Source organism: Netta rufina (assembly GCF_964035555.1).
Source record: "Netta rufina genome assembly, chromosome: 12".
Lineage (NCBI taxonomy): Eukaryota > Metazoa > Chordata > Aves > Anseriformes > Anatidae > Netta > Netta rufina.
In genome coordinates this window covers 21780082-21793428 of record NC_140135.1, presented here as the reverse complement: position 1 = coordinate 21793428, position 13347 = coordinate 21780082, and the positions used below count along the sequence as shown (strand labels likewise).

The following is a 13347-nucleotide window of genomic DNA, read 5'->3' as shown; positions in this document are numbered from 1 at the left end:
TTATTCCTTAGGAAAAAAGAGAAAACTCCTTTTATTTTTTTTTTCCCCAGATGGTTAGGATTTCACTATGGGTATTTACAAGGCATTTTGAGACCTTTTGAATGAAGTGCAATTTTAAAGATGTACAAAGTGTTACTATGAATCTGAAATCAGTTCCCAATGTGCCTCAGTTTAATACTAATCCCAGTAGAATCCTGTAATCAAATTCCAGAAAACAGTTTACTCAGCAGGAGTCTGTGCTGAAATGCCTCGTAGAGCTTGGTTTGCATCTTTTCCATTTTATATCCGAATTCATGTGTTCTCATGTTAACACAATATTTATTCATATGCAGGGAAAAAGTGAGTATGAAGTACAGCTAGTTTTGAATGGTCTTCCCATCACAAAAGATCTGAAAGACTTACAGATCTGAAAACATTTAGCGGATTTGACATGAAGATAAAACTCAAGCTAGATAGGAAAATAGGTTTCTACTTTCCTTAAAAAATAAGATATGAAGCTTACTGAGAAAATTAATTTATTTCTACTGGACACAAGCTGTCCTCCAAGCTGTTAACTGTAAAAACAAAGGTTTTTTTTGTTTTGTTTTGTGTTTTTTTTTTCTTCTGGTAGTAGAACTTGTGTCACTTTGACAGTTATTTTCAAAGTCCCGAATAAGATGAAACGGGTTCTTTAAAACCCTGTGAAAACGTCGGACCTTGATTCCCTCTGTCAGTGGTTCCAAAACACTGATGACAAGGGAAACTTTGGCAAGTGGTCCTCAGCCTATTTCAGTCCATGAATTTGACTGCTCTTCTATTCTGTGTAATTTTGGTGGTGGCCTCTGAGGAGGCTTGAGGACAAGAAGTGGTGAGCCTGCCGAGCTTCTGGAAGCCGCAGCCCCTTGTGTCTTTTTTGTTTTCCAAATACCTGAAGCTGGATGTGTGCTTTTTAGTTAGAGACAGCTATGAAAACCCCATAAAGCACAGCATTCTCAGCAAACGCCCCGGTCAGCCGGGAAGAGTACTGACTTACCTCCACGGCTGAGCAGTACCCAGCGTGCATGACTCAGACGAAATGCAAGACAAAAGGATCTGTCATGCACCAGCGCCGTGGTCTTATTTTGAAGAGTGCAATCGCCCATAAAATCCGGTTATTTTTAAAATAACGCATTTAGAAAGGACCAGAAGTCTCAGCGACAGCTGGCATGTAAATAAGCTTCTGAGTCCAGGGCTTTCTCGGGTACCCAATGTCAGGGATGCGGGACACCCCCGCCTCCGCGGCTTTCGCCCTGGCGGGCCGCTGCCACCAGCCCCGCTCCCCTTCCAAGACTGCCTCGCAGAGCACGGACAGACGGGGAAGGGGGGCACGCCCGTGCTTCCCCCTCCCCCGGCGGCGCCTCCCGGCCCGGCTCCCGCCGCCGCACGGCCGGAGCGAGCCGCGCCGCGCCCAGCTCTCGGGGCCGGGCCGCGCAGGGCGGGGGCGCCGCTGCTCCGGCCCCGAAGGAAGGCGGCCGGGGGCGGGCAGGGCGGCCGCCGGCGGGGCGGGGTCTGTGCCGGGGCAGGCGGGCGAGAGGCGCGGCGCGGAGTCCCGTTAGAAGCGGCGCGGAGAGCCCCAGCAGCGCAGGAGGACCGAGTTGTCGTGCCCAGTCCGCCGGAAAGATGCCGAAAACGGTGAGCGCCCCGCGGCCGCCAGGGAGTCGCGGCTCCCCCGCCCCGAGCTCCCCCGGGGGCCTGGCGGCGGCAGGGGATGGCGGAGCGCGGCTGCCCGCCCGACGGAGAGCCGGAATGCCTTCCCTTCCCTTCCCGCCCGGCCCTGCCCAGGCGGGGCCGCCCCAGCGCAGCGGCGGCGGGGGCCGGGGGGCTCTGGCGGAGCCGGCGGCAGCCGCGGGGCGGCCGCGACCCCCGGAGGGAGGGAGGAAGAGAGGAGGAGGAAGGGAGGGAGGGAAGGAGGGACGCGGCAGGGATGCGGCGGGCGGGGGGGAGCGGAGCGGAGCCGCCCGCCCCTCCATCTTGTGCTCCCCTCCCCTCCGGCCGCTTCCCGGCCCGTCGCGGCATCCCCGCGCCCCCCGCAGCCCGGGCGGGCCGGGGGCAGGGCGGCCGGGGCCGGAGGACCCCACGGCGGCGACCGCACCGCGGCTGCCTGAGTAACGGCGCGTCGGGCAGCTCCCTCTGGCCGCTGCTCTCCTCCCTAACATGTCTGAATAAAGAGGTGCCTTCCTCCTCCCCCCTGCCTCGCCCGTGTCTTCCGCAGTCTGCACGCGGGCGTGCTGCTCGAGTACGTGTGCTCCGAGCTCGGCGAGTCGGACACAGCTTTTGAGAGCGTGGCGGGGAGCTAATTAAATCTATGGCTACCTCTCGTGTGCTTTGTAGAGAGACGTTTAGGGTTTTCACAACTTCTAATTAGTCAGTTTGAGTTGTTAGGGAGCCTTGTCCCAGCTTGACTTGAAGTATTTCTTGGCTAGAGAGAGATTGGTGCTTTAGAAAGTCTGTTCAAGTCTGTACTTGACTCTCCCTCTCACAGCAGTAGTTCAGTGACTAATAAGGAGCTTTTTTTTTTTTTTTTTCTTTTCCAACTTAATTTCTCTGGTTGGAGTAAAAGAATGGGTCCTCGCCCTTCATTGATAACACAGGAAGGAGCAGGCTGGAAGGCTCTGGATATTTCCTCGCTAGGAATGATCTGAAATGGCCTAAGCACTTCTAATAAACTTATTTGGGGGGGGATAGGGAAAGAACCAAACAAAAAAACCACACCCTTATACAAGTGGAAGTTGAAATGGAATCCACCCTCAATTTTTTTAAGTAGTTTAATTTTATCCCTTTAGATACTAGGTGCCTGTTTGAATGACTTTTGAATGCTGTCTTTTTTTTTGAATGTGTTTGAATTCTTTTCCTGCTGTCTTAAAAGCAGTCTGAGACAATGTATCTGACAAAAAAATCTGGGATTATTGTAAGCTTTTCTTTAATTGTAAACATCATCTTAAAGGATACCGAACTCAGTCACTTAAAGGTTGAGAAGACAATATTTTATAAAGATTTTGAAAACTGCTTTTTCAAACAGCAACCGTTAGTGAAGAGTTACTGAACTTGTCGCCTTTTTTTCAGAAGTAAGATCAACAGAAGTGGCCCAGGTTAGGGAACTCTTGTGTAAAATGTGGTTGAGATGTTTTAGCCAGAGGAGAGTTTACAATCGTGGAGTGACTTCTTTTAGTATGAATCAGCCAAAAAGTTTTGAATGTGTTGCAGAGAGGCTCATGAGGCAGGATTCCCTGCTAACAGGCTGAATCAAAGTGCTCTGCCACTGCATGACAAGGTACTCTTAGCCTTTGAATCTGGAGACACACCCTAGGCCAGATTCATTTTCACAATCTGCTGCTTTCTGGCTGTGATGGAGCAGTTCTGCTTTCAAGAGCTTTTAAAAACTGGAACAAATAAAGACATTCAGGTACTTTGCTGTATGCTGCAGATTCTGCAGAAGCAGTTCACGTGTTTGTGCCTGTTGAGGTAGAGAGTGGCTGTTATGTCAGCCACTTTGGTTTCCTGCCCCATCTGCCCTAATTGCAGACCCAACTGAAATAATATTTTAAACATCATTTTTTGAGCTGTGGTTTGCAGGAACAGGAAATGCTGGCATAACTGTGTAATCAGTTCTTCATGTGAAAGAAACATGGCTGCTAGTGTGCTAGCTTTAGATTTGTTTAATAGCTACTTAATTAACAAAACAGTAAAATGCAAGTGAGTCTCCTTGATCGAGGTCAAATGTGGGTGAAACCTGAGCAGTTAGATGTAGCTATATGTAGGCTTCATCACAAAAATAAATCCATTGTGAAGAAGACAGATGGAGGAAATGTTCCAGGGAACAACTCTGGCTGGGCAGGAAAAACACTTGTGTCTAAAGTGTTTGGTAGCTTTTATCATTCATCTCACCAAGCTTACAGAACATGCTGCTGCAGCTGCTGTGTGGCTTGAGCAGCAAAACCTGTTGAGTTCTGAGTCCCTACTCTTTGTTAAGCTAGGCTAAATGTTAACACATGTAGCTAGAGATTGCCTCTTTGTTATGTGAGATTTGTTCGGTGGCACTATGCTTTAGTGCACTATTAATAGGAATCCAAGATTAACTTTGGTAACCTTTGAACTAGTGGCACATGGTTTTGCTGTTGTGAAGTGTAATGTCTGCACAGTCAGAGTGGGTTTGGTTGTTGGAGACCTTGTAGACTATAGGAAGTCCATCCCAGATTAGCCTGCTTATCCTGCCATGCTCTCCACAGGAAGGCTTCGTTGTTTTATCTTGAGTGCTCTTACAGTAAGGCAACCAACTCCTGTTTGTAACTTTTTTATTCTGAAAAACTTGCAGGATGTAAACAGTTAAAGTGCACATGAAAGAGGACATATAATCCCCACACACAATTTGTATTGCAAAGGGGTAGAAGCGGTTGGGTGGTAAGATACCTCTTTCAAGCTATTGTCAACTCCGAAACTCCCCTGCTTGTGGGAAGTATGGTCATGAGTAGGCTCTGATCTCATGCTCACTGACTGGTCCTGAGTCATTTTGGGATGGGTGGAGCTGAATGTCACATTCTGTTCCAAATCCTGATAGAAATGAATGAGATGTCATATTGACAGCTGGGCCAAGCCATATTGTTAATCACTTTAATATTACAAAAAAACATTTTAGCTGGAGAGGAGTAGTAGAGGGGAAGGCCACAGTTTTGTACCAGTCGTGTTTGACAACTGGATGATATTTCAGTGTTTTTTACTATTGGAAAAAGCAGCATTTCTGTATCAGGATTTGTTAAATATTTTGTCTGTGAACATACTGGCTTAGTGGCTATATGAATGGATATGTCACTGAGAACTTGAAATGTGAGCATCTGCCTTGTATAAAGTGTGTATTCAACTCTTAAAACTGTCCTATCACTAGTAATTGAACAATTCAGTATTAGGTAATGTAGTCCTCGCTCACTGTAGGGAAATGGGTTTAATCAGAGCTTGAATATTACAAACAGCTTCAAACTGAGGTAGTGAAGTTTGGCCTCCTTACCTTATTAGCAGAACTAAGTGTTTCTCTAGATGCTGAGAACATAAGTCTCCAGGTTTCTAGGGCAGAGTATTACTGCAGAAAAAAGTCATCTTGGACAAGCACAAAAGAACAGTGAGATTTGTGGATTTCAGCTCTGTTATGCTAGCTCAGACTTTTAAAATTTCTTCATTACTGCTGCCTTTTTCCTCTATTTTCTAAAATTCATTGCAGTGGTGGCCATTAAGGCCTTCAAGGACACTGTAGTGAAAATTGATGGTCCTAATTCCCCATCGGAATCCAGAGGTCCCTGAAGCATATCTCCCTCTATTCTTTGGAACGGTATGGGTCTAGTTAGAAGGATGGTAACAGATTATGGATCAAGTATGAGGAGAACCCTCCGGGTAGTTAGTTTCCTGAGGTGTGGTATCTTGCTACTAAACATAGCAAGATGACAATTGTAAACAGAGCACTATGTTTGGGTAATGCCTTTTTTTTTTTTCCCCTTGTGGAATTTGCTAGAGCTCTTGAAATCTGGAAGGACAGCGGTGGACAGTGATGCAAACCATGACTTTTAATGGATGGATGCTGTACTTCTGGTGCCCAGGATTTGAATCTTGTTGTGCTATGAAATATGACTACACTAGTATAGGAACTATGTTCCTACGCTAGGAACAGTTCAGGTGTCTTCTCTCTTACCCAAGGGTTGGTCTTCAGATGTTGTATTTCCCTCTCTCTGTCCCTCAGTATAACCTGAGAAACTTGCCACCACTGATCAAAATTAGATAGGGTTTGGTCTGGCACTAGTGCTAGCTTGTTGGGTGAACTTAATCCCTTGTATCTTTCTTCTAACACTATTGCATGCATTGAATTGCAGTAAAAAAGTGTGATTGAGAGCTCCAAAAGACCTTGCTTTACACAAAAGCCGGTGTTGCCCCTGTTGGTGAATTTCAGATAAGTTTGTACAATGGGAGCAACAGTAATTTACAAAGCATGCTGAGAGTGCTCTGAAACCAGGTAAACTACCAATTTGGAGTACAATGAATTACCTGTAGTAAAATACCTGTTGTGGGATGTAAGAAAGCAGGAAAGAAAATTACACCCCAGCTTGTATTGTATTAATCATTTTGGTTCCTAGATTATGCAAGAATAGCAAGCTTTTACTTCTTGTGTAGATGAAGCAGTTAACACTAACAATGAGCAAAAGCTTCTGTTTAGTACTTCCGAGCCTTCTATGCTGAAGTTAAACAGGGGGTTTATAGAATAAAAATAAACTTTATATTCACTCTGTAAATGCATAACTGTAAAATTCTACTCCCCCCCTCTTACAGAAAGCCCTGAACCTAACTGGTAGTGTGCTGCAGAAGGCATCAGTTACAATTCTTTTAAACTGTAGTGAGCAAGAACTGGTCTGAGTACCTGATATGAATTGGTAGTCATGATCCAGTTTGTAAAACTAACATTACAGATTATTAGGGTTAAGAGTGCTTATGGTACCGGAGTTTCCATAGGACTGAATGTTAGTTGAGTCCTTTTTTCATTTTTGACCTCCTAATTTCTTACATGAGGCAAATGAGCAAGAAGAAGGTTGGTGAGGTGCATATAATAAAAGCAGCCTAAGGAAAGCTTTAGATCTGCTACTTCTGCTGTAAGAATCCTGTGGGGGAAAATAGGGCCTAATATCAGGGGGCTGGTCATCACTTCTAGCATATACCCTGTCCCCTTAGCATTTGCAGGCACTACCTTTTTTGGACCTGCAAGGGGTTGCAACACTTTCCTTTGGGTGACTGCCTCATCTGATTAATCACCCCTGAATGTTAATCACAATTCTTGCTTTTCTCAAGGGGATACTTCATAAGATGTCTTAATATGGACTCATTTTTTGACAGGAAATGGCATCGCTGCCTCTAGAGGAAACTTGTTTCAGTTGTTTTATGTATAATGGCTGGTGTGAACTTCTCTTTGTGCAGAGCTCACTGAAGTCTCTAGGTAGCTATATGAAAGACAGCTGGCAAACCGAAACTGAATGCTTCAAATATCTTCTGCATTTGCTTCTTGTGAAGCTGGGGTGAGGGGGGAACAGGACCCTTCTTGAGTTGCTGGGCTCTCCATGTCCTTTCTGATCAACTGACACTTCACTGAGAAACTTGTCTGGAAGAGGTAGCTCTGGCCCTGCTCCAGGTTATAAAGGAAACTGACTAAAAGCTTCCTCTAACTACGTCATCTCCTGGACTCTTTCCTGGCTTGGTACAGCTCAAACAGCCTTATTTGGCTGACTTGTTTTTCTGCCTCTGCACAGCAAGAGGGCCTCCCTGAATTTGCACAATAAAACTGTTATCTGTGCTTAATCATTGTTCTGAGGACTGCAGTGGGATCTGCTTCAAAAAGGGTTCCAAGATCTCGGCTTTAACTCCTGATCCCCCCCCCCCCCCCCAGGTGTCTTGTTTGTCTGCCTGCTAGATGATGATACTAGAAATCAACGTCATCCTGTGAGGAGCTTCCCTGCTGTTGTAGACATATTGCTGGAAAAGAGGAAATCCCTCCCTGCCTGGGAATAATCCAGGGCAATTAACTGATGTAAATGAAGAGCAGTAGTATGCAGCCAGTTAATTGCTTTCTTTTCCCTGGGGGTGTTTGAGAATGGCAGGAGTTTGTGTAGTGCAGGCAATATTACTGCATCAAAGAATTTTATTTTATTTTATTTTTTATCCCAACTGAAACATCTAAAGCAGACTGAAGTCTAGATTCATGGAAAGCTACTCCTGGGTGAACCTCTTCATAACAACACCTATAGCTGTGTCTAGGTGGAGCATTCAAGTGTTGTGGAAGTTGTGGGCATAAAACCCATCCTTCTGACTCCAACAATTAATGCTGACTCTTACTGTAACACGTAATAGATTGTGCAGCAGATACTTGGCAGTGGTGTAGGAAGAAAAACAGTTGCTGGCGGCCTCGGTGGTTATAAAACCGTAGGATCAACTGCAACTGTTTAGAGGTTTCAAATCTGAAAATGCAGAGATTTGGGCCTTACATTTGCCTGAGGAAATTACGGCTGTAGCAACCATAGATGCAAGGGCAAGCAATCTAGTGCTGCTTCTCTCCTGTGCATCTGTGAAATATCTTCTGTAAATCTGTGATCCGATCCTCCTGTGGAGTAGTGGGGCCGTCAGATATTCCTGGTCTATGTATAGCAGCTTTTTGAACCTGGGGAGAAACTACTCTGAAGTGTTTTTTAGTGATGTGATTTGAGCAATTTTTTTTTTTCCTTGTTTGTTTTGATATCTCTGAAGCTGTAGTCCTGAGGAACCAATTTTCAAAAAGATAAATTTAGGGTTGAGGAATGATGTTTTGTTCTCATCCCATTCCCAGGCTAAAAAAAAATACGAGTATTTGGCCATACTAGTTTCTCTCCCTTTTGCCGTTGTTGGTTGACTAATAGCTACAGACAAAAGTGCAGATGTGCTGCAAAAGGAGGAATGAATGAAAAAATACTGAAGCTGATCAGCTCTGTGGAGAGGTGTGATTAGGCAAGAATTGGATGGTGGTCTGGGAGGGAAGAGACAGTCTCCTTTCTCTGCCAGCAGCAATTCCGCGTAAGGAATTTCCGAGTGAAGGAAATATCTGAGAAGATCAGGTAAGGGACAACTAGTGAAGTAGTGAAGCATAATGGCGCAGTATGCTTGGTCTGGACTGATCTATGCTCTCTCTTGTAAGCTTATAGCACTGCTGATCAGTAAGTTTGCTGCTTAGAGAGACTACTTAAAAGGACACTTACTTCAATAGTGTATTGGAGTGTGAATACTACAAAACCACAATTTTTTTTGGAGATTTAAGTCAGTGTCAGAAAATCTTGCATACAGCATATTGGAGAACTGCAGTTCTGCTATTGTGTGCATTCCTGTGTTCTCCAGGTATTTTCTTTTAAAGGCAAAACTGATGTCTTCCTGCAGCCATGAGCCATTCTTGTCTGTCTGTATATCACTGACTTACCCTTTTATTGTTAGTAAGCCCTTATGATTCACAGCCTTCTTTTTCTCTGGATTTAAGGTGGGGAAGTGACTAAGCAGAGAAAAAATCTGCCATTACAGTCCAATCAATCATTTAGTCACACCATTTAATAAATGTACTTGGTTTTATGTAACAGTCTAATAAAGCACAAAATTATAGGCCAAATCTCCTTGCTATGGCTTTTAAACTGTACTGAACTTGGCTCTCCAGTATTAATTCTGCACTTTTTTACAGTGCAAAAACTGAGCTGACACCCAAATTATTAGGGTGAAGTGTCAGGTCCCTCAGCAAACACGCATACCAGTATTTTTTTTCCCCTATGGAGTTGTGGCTTTTTGTTCATAATGTGTCTGAGAATAATGAAGTGGAATTTTTTTACCCTCTGAATATGCTATTCTGGAATAGTGGATAAAAAAAATCTGATTCTGTTTCCTCAATATACTATGTGCCTTTTCAGGCTGGATGGACGAGAGGCTTCTGGTTGTACTTTTTTCTCTATTAAAATTCAGAACTTGTAGTTTTAAGATGGTTATCATCCCCAGGACTTGCAGGATGGTGGCAAATGGTTCTGGAGGTACCATCTAAAGAAGTAAGGCAGTTCTACTGCCAATGTATACAAGTCACTCTACAAAAAAATAGTGATACATAATCAACACAATATGTTATAATTCACTGTCTTCTTATATGAGAACAATTCTGTTAGTCCTTTTGGTATGACAACTCCCTCAATCAATAAGCCTATTTTAGTGAATGGTTTTTATGTGAATTGTTTTTTATGCAAGTAAGCAAGAGGCGTATATTTGTCATAGTGGCTGGACTGTAAAATATTCTTTCCTGGGATGACAGGCTTTCCTTGTTACTGCAGTGTTAGTGCTTTGCTCAGAAAAAACAAGCAAGGAACCTCTCTTCCTGTATTTGGTGCTCAAGAAATCTAGAAGTGTCTAGTGTCTCCTGAAGTAAAAAAAGTTGTTTTTTTTTTTTTTTTTTTTTTGTATGAAACACTAAAATGAACCCAAACCGATGAGATTTTGACCCAGCCCCTGCAAACCTGAAAGCAGTAAGTTCTAACATTAAGTTGCTGAAGACTTGTGATTTTCTTGCAACAGTATATCATTAAAAGAAGAGTAAGTGTTGCCAGCTACAAAAAATCAGTGGATACTGATGGGCACAATGTATACCTAGGAAGTTGTGGTGATAGATGTGTATGCAGAAGTGAGTTGAAGCTCATAAAAAAAGTCTTTTGCTTTATCTTGTTTCTGTAGTTCATTGCTAACATCTCAAGATGAGAAACTACTGCAAGCTGCAATGTAATGTATTACACTTTGTTTAAATACTTCTTTGCACACCTAATAGAATAGAGATTTATTTCAAATGTGGGTGCATTTCACCATCATCAGCAGTAAGAACGTTTCCGTGTAGTGTCTGTCCTGAATCTCTCTGTCAAAAGACAGAAGGAATGAAAGGACTTTAAGCAAATATCAGAGCAATCAGCTGAAGATGAGAGGCAGTACTGAACAATACTTGCTTCAGCATCATACACAGGAAATATGATGCTATATTAGTATTTGTTCTGACAAATGCTGAATGATCAAGTAAAAATCTGACAGATGTCTGGATTGCTTCTCTTTTGCTGCTTCAGTTCTGACATCCAGTATATAAGTTTTATTGATTTCTCTGTACTTCATTCACCTCTGTGCAAAGCCTCTTCTACCAGCAGGGACCAAATGCAGATGAAGTGACCAGCTACTTCTCTCATGGCTAAGCTTTGATGAAAGTGTCTTTCATTCGTAAAATTATCATGTAAAAAAAGGCTGTTTTGTGGGTGCTTCTTGGATAGAACCCTTCAAATTTGCATGAAGCATTTTGAGTTTAGGATTCATTGCAATCATAATTTGCTTCTCAGTAAGCCTGTTCTCTCCCTCTTGGTGAGGGGAGGAGGAGGCAGGTGTCACATGACTTTCTTTTTGTATTTTGCTATTATATGCTGCATTACTCTGTACTTTCAAGGTTTTCCTCATCTCTCTGCAAATGACTATGTCCAAACACCTTGGTCTCAGGAAAGTCTGGTGTAAAGGACTTTTTCAGTGAAATGCTGTTATAGTATTCTAATGGCAGCTTTAGTGTGGCAGTGTTAGGAAGGATTTGAAAATAATTTCTGTCTGAAGGGGTTCAGAAAATCTTGTAAAATAAGCAATTTTGTTGGTCTGCCATTCCATTAGAGGAGGAAGGGTTATTAGATGCGTTCATGTGGATCTATCTGTTTTCATGACAAGTCTGAGCAAGAGTAGTAGTTAGCAAGCAGCTTTACTGTTTCCAGTGTTCTGAAGATGTGCAGTTTGGTGTGAGGTGTCTGCATGCAGGAATCTTGAAGGAGCTCCAGGCTTTGATCAGAGTTGAAGTACTGCCTGTAAATCCTTGCTGCTGTTCCTTGGCTTATGGGGGGTGGGGTAGGAATTGAAAATATAAGAAAACCAACCCTATACTGCAGGTCTGAATAAAGAGCTAAGTTCACAGAATCACAGAATTTCTAGGTTGGAAGAGACCTCAAGATCATCGAGTCCAACCTCTACCTAACGCTAACAATCCCCACTAAACCATATCCCTAAGTTCTCAAGTTGAACTCTGAATGTCCCTTGCAGAAGGTGCTCTGGAGGCTCCTTGCCTTAGGTTAGTCTAGTTAGTTCTACTGCTTACTTTCATAAGTTATACTTGCATGAATGGTGGTGGGAGCTGTGCTCAGTGTTTGGCTATTTTTCTTCCTACTCTATCTGTTTGACTGTGGAGATGGTGCACATTATCTCTGTTTGCTGAGGAGATTTGAAAGACCTGGATGTTGAAACTGTAAATCATATGAGGAAACTGCTTCTGCTCACTTGATACAAGAAGTCAGTTTCCAACATGAGCATTGTAATGACTTATGTTATTACAGGGTAGCTCTGCGGCAACTTCTGCGGTCTTTTAGAATTATTAAAAGTTAAGCCAAGAGAGATCTTTCGAAGAAATCTGGTCCCACCCAATGCTCAGAGCAAGGCTGATTTCAAGGTTGGATCATTTTCTAAATTGGATTGGATTGTTCAGGTTCTTGAGCTGTTTGAATTGAGATGATACTTCTTTGACTTGTTCACAAGCATAGCTAGGAAAGTACTTGGATTTGCAAAATATTCTGTAGGTGACTGGAGGTTCTTAACCTTGTCTTCAGGAGTGCAAAGGCGTGGAGACAGTAAAGGAGCTAGTCATGTATAATGACAAAAATGTATCAAAAGTAACCCCTTTTAAAGGAAATACATAGTATAAGCCCAGTTACTATTAAGTATAGCTAGTTTATCTGTTCTGTTTGCTGGTACAGTTGATCCATGTGATGTCTCTGGTCATGTTCAGGCAGTAATCTAAAAACACTTTCCCGCAGGAAGGTAGTGTAGGCCAGGAGATCACATTAAACTGTCAGAACCCTGAGCAGGATAGCTTCTTAACATTGTTTATAGCATTGTTTCAGGAGATGCACCTCTGTAGCAAACTGGGAATAGTTTGTCTCAGTAGCAGTTCACTGGGAGTCTAAAGCTTTATTATTAAGTTGTAATTCAGTTTCTCTATAAAACTGTAGAGACAACTAGACTTTATTAAAAGTTTACCAGATACAAATACTATTCAGGTAACTGTAACATTTTTTTTAAAATAGGCTTTGCTAAAACACCCTGAAACATTAAAGATGAAAATACTCTGGAGAGGAAGGGGTAGTTAAGTGCTTTCTTACATTAAGAACTTTTTTTTTTTCCTGCTGTTTAGTCAGGCTATCTGTGAAAGGCAACATGATGCAGAATGCTATTTGTTGGTCTAAATGATGCCCTCTGCTACAGCTGTTCTTTGACTGTGGTTCCATAATGGCATCCCGTGGTGTCTGCCCAATCTATAAAATGTCGACTATCATTTGCATGTGAATCTGCATGTAGTAAAGGTGGTGTGTGATGAACTTAAAAGGAAGACATTGTTAACAAATCTTACTTGACCATTTGGTTTGCAAGGCATTTAGCTGTGTCTTCATGTATGTATCTAATACAAAGTGATACCTGATACTTGATGTCATGCATTCTTTTCAAATAATTCAGTTTTAAGCAATGCATTTCAAGATCGTGTAAGTATGAACTCCTTGATCTGGTTTATTAAAGGCTGCAATTAACTTGATTTCCTGTTTAAGAGATTTGATGGTTTGTTGCCACTGAAGAGTTTTGCTCACATCTCTGTGGTCCTGCCTTACATTGGCTCTGATAGTTCAACTCAACAGTGAATCAGTTCCGACTTGCTAGCACAACAGAAAGCTGGGTTAATGGCAAGTTTGCATGTGGCTTGAT

At 42.9% G+C, this 13347-nt stretch overlaps 1 protein-coding gene across 1 annotated transcript in view; it reads left to right on the top strand.

The window, feature by feature from the left end:
- Nucleotides 1-1522: 1522 nt before the first annotated feature.
- Nucleotides 1523-13347, top strand: part of MSN (moesin) — a 45455-nt gene continuing 33630 nt past the window's right edge. The window contains exon 1 of the mRNA XM_084293988.1: nucleotides 1523-1650. Within this exon, the coding sequence (XP_084150114.1) occupies nucleotides 1639-1650 (12 nt within the window). The 5' untranslated portion in view covers nucleotides 1523-1638. The remainder of the gene's footprint in view (nucleotides 1651-13347) is intronic.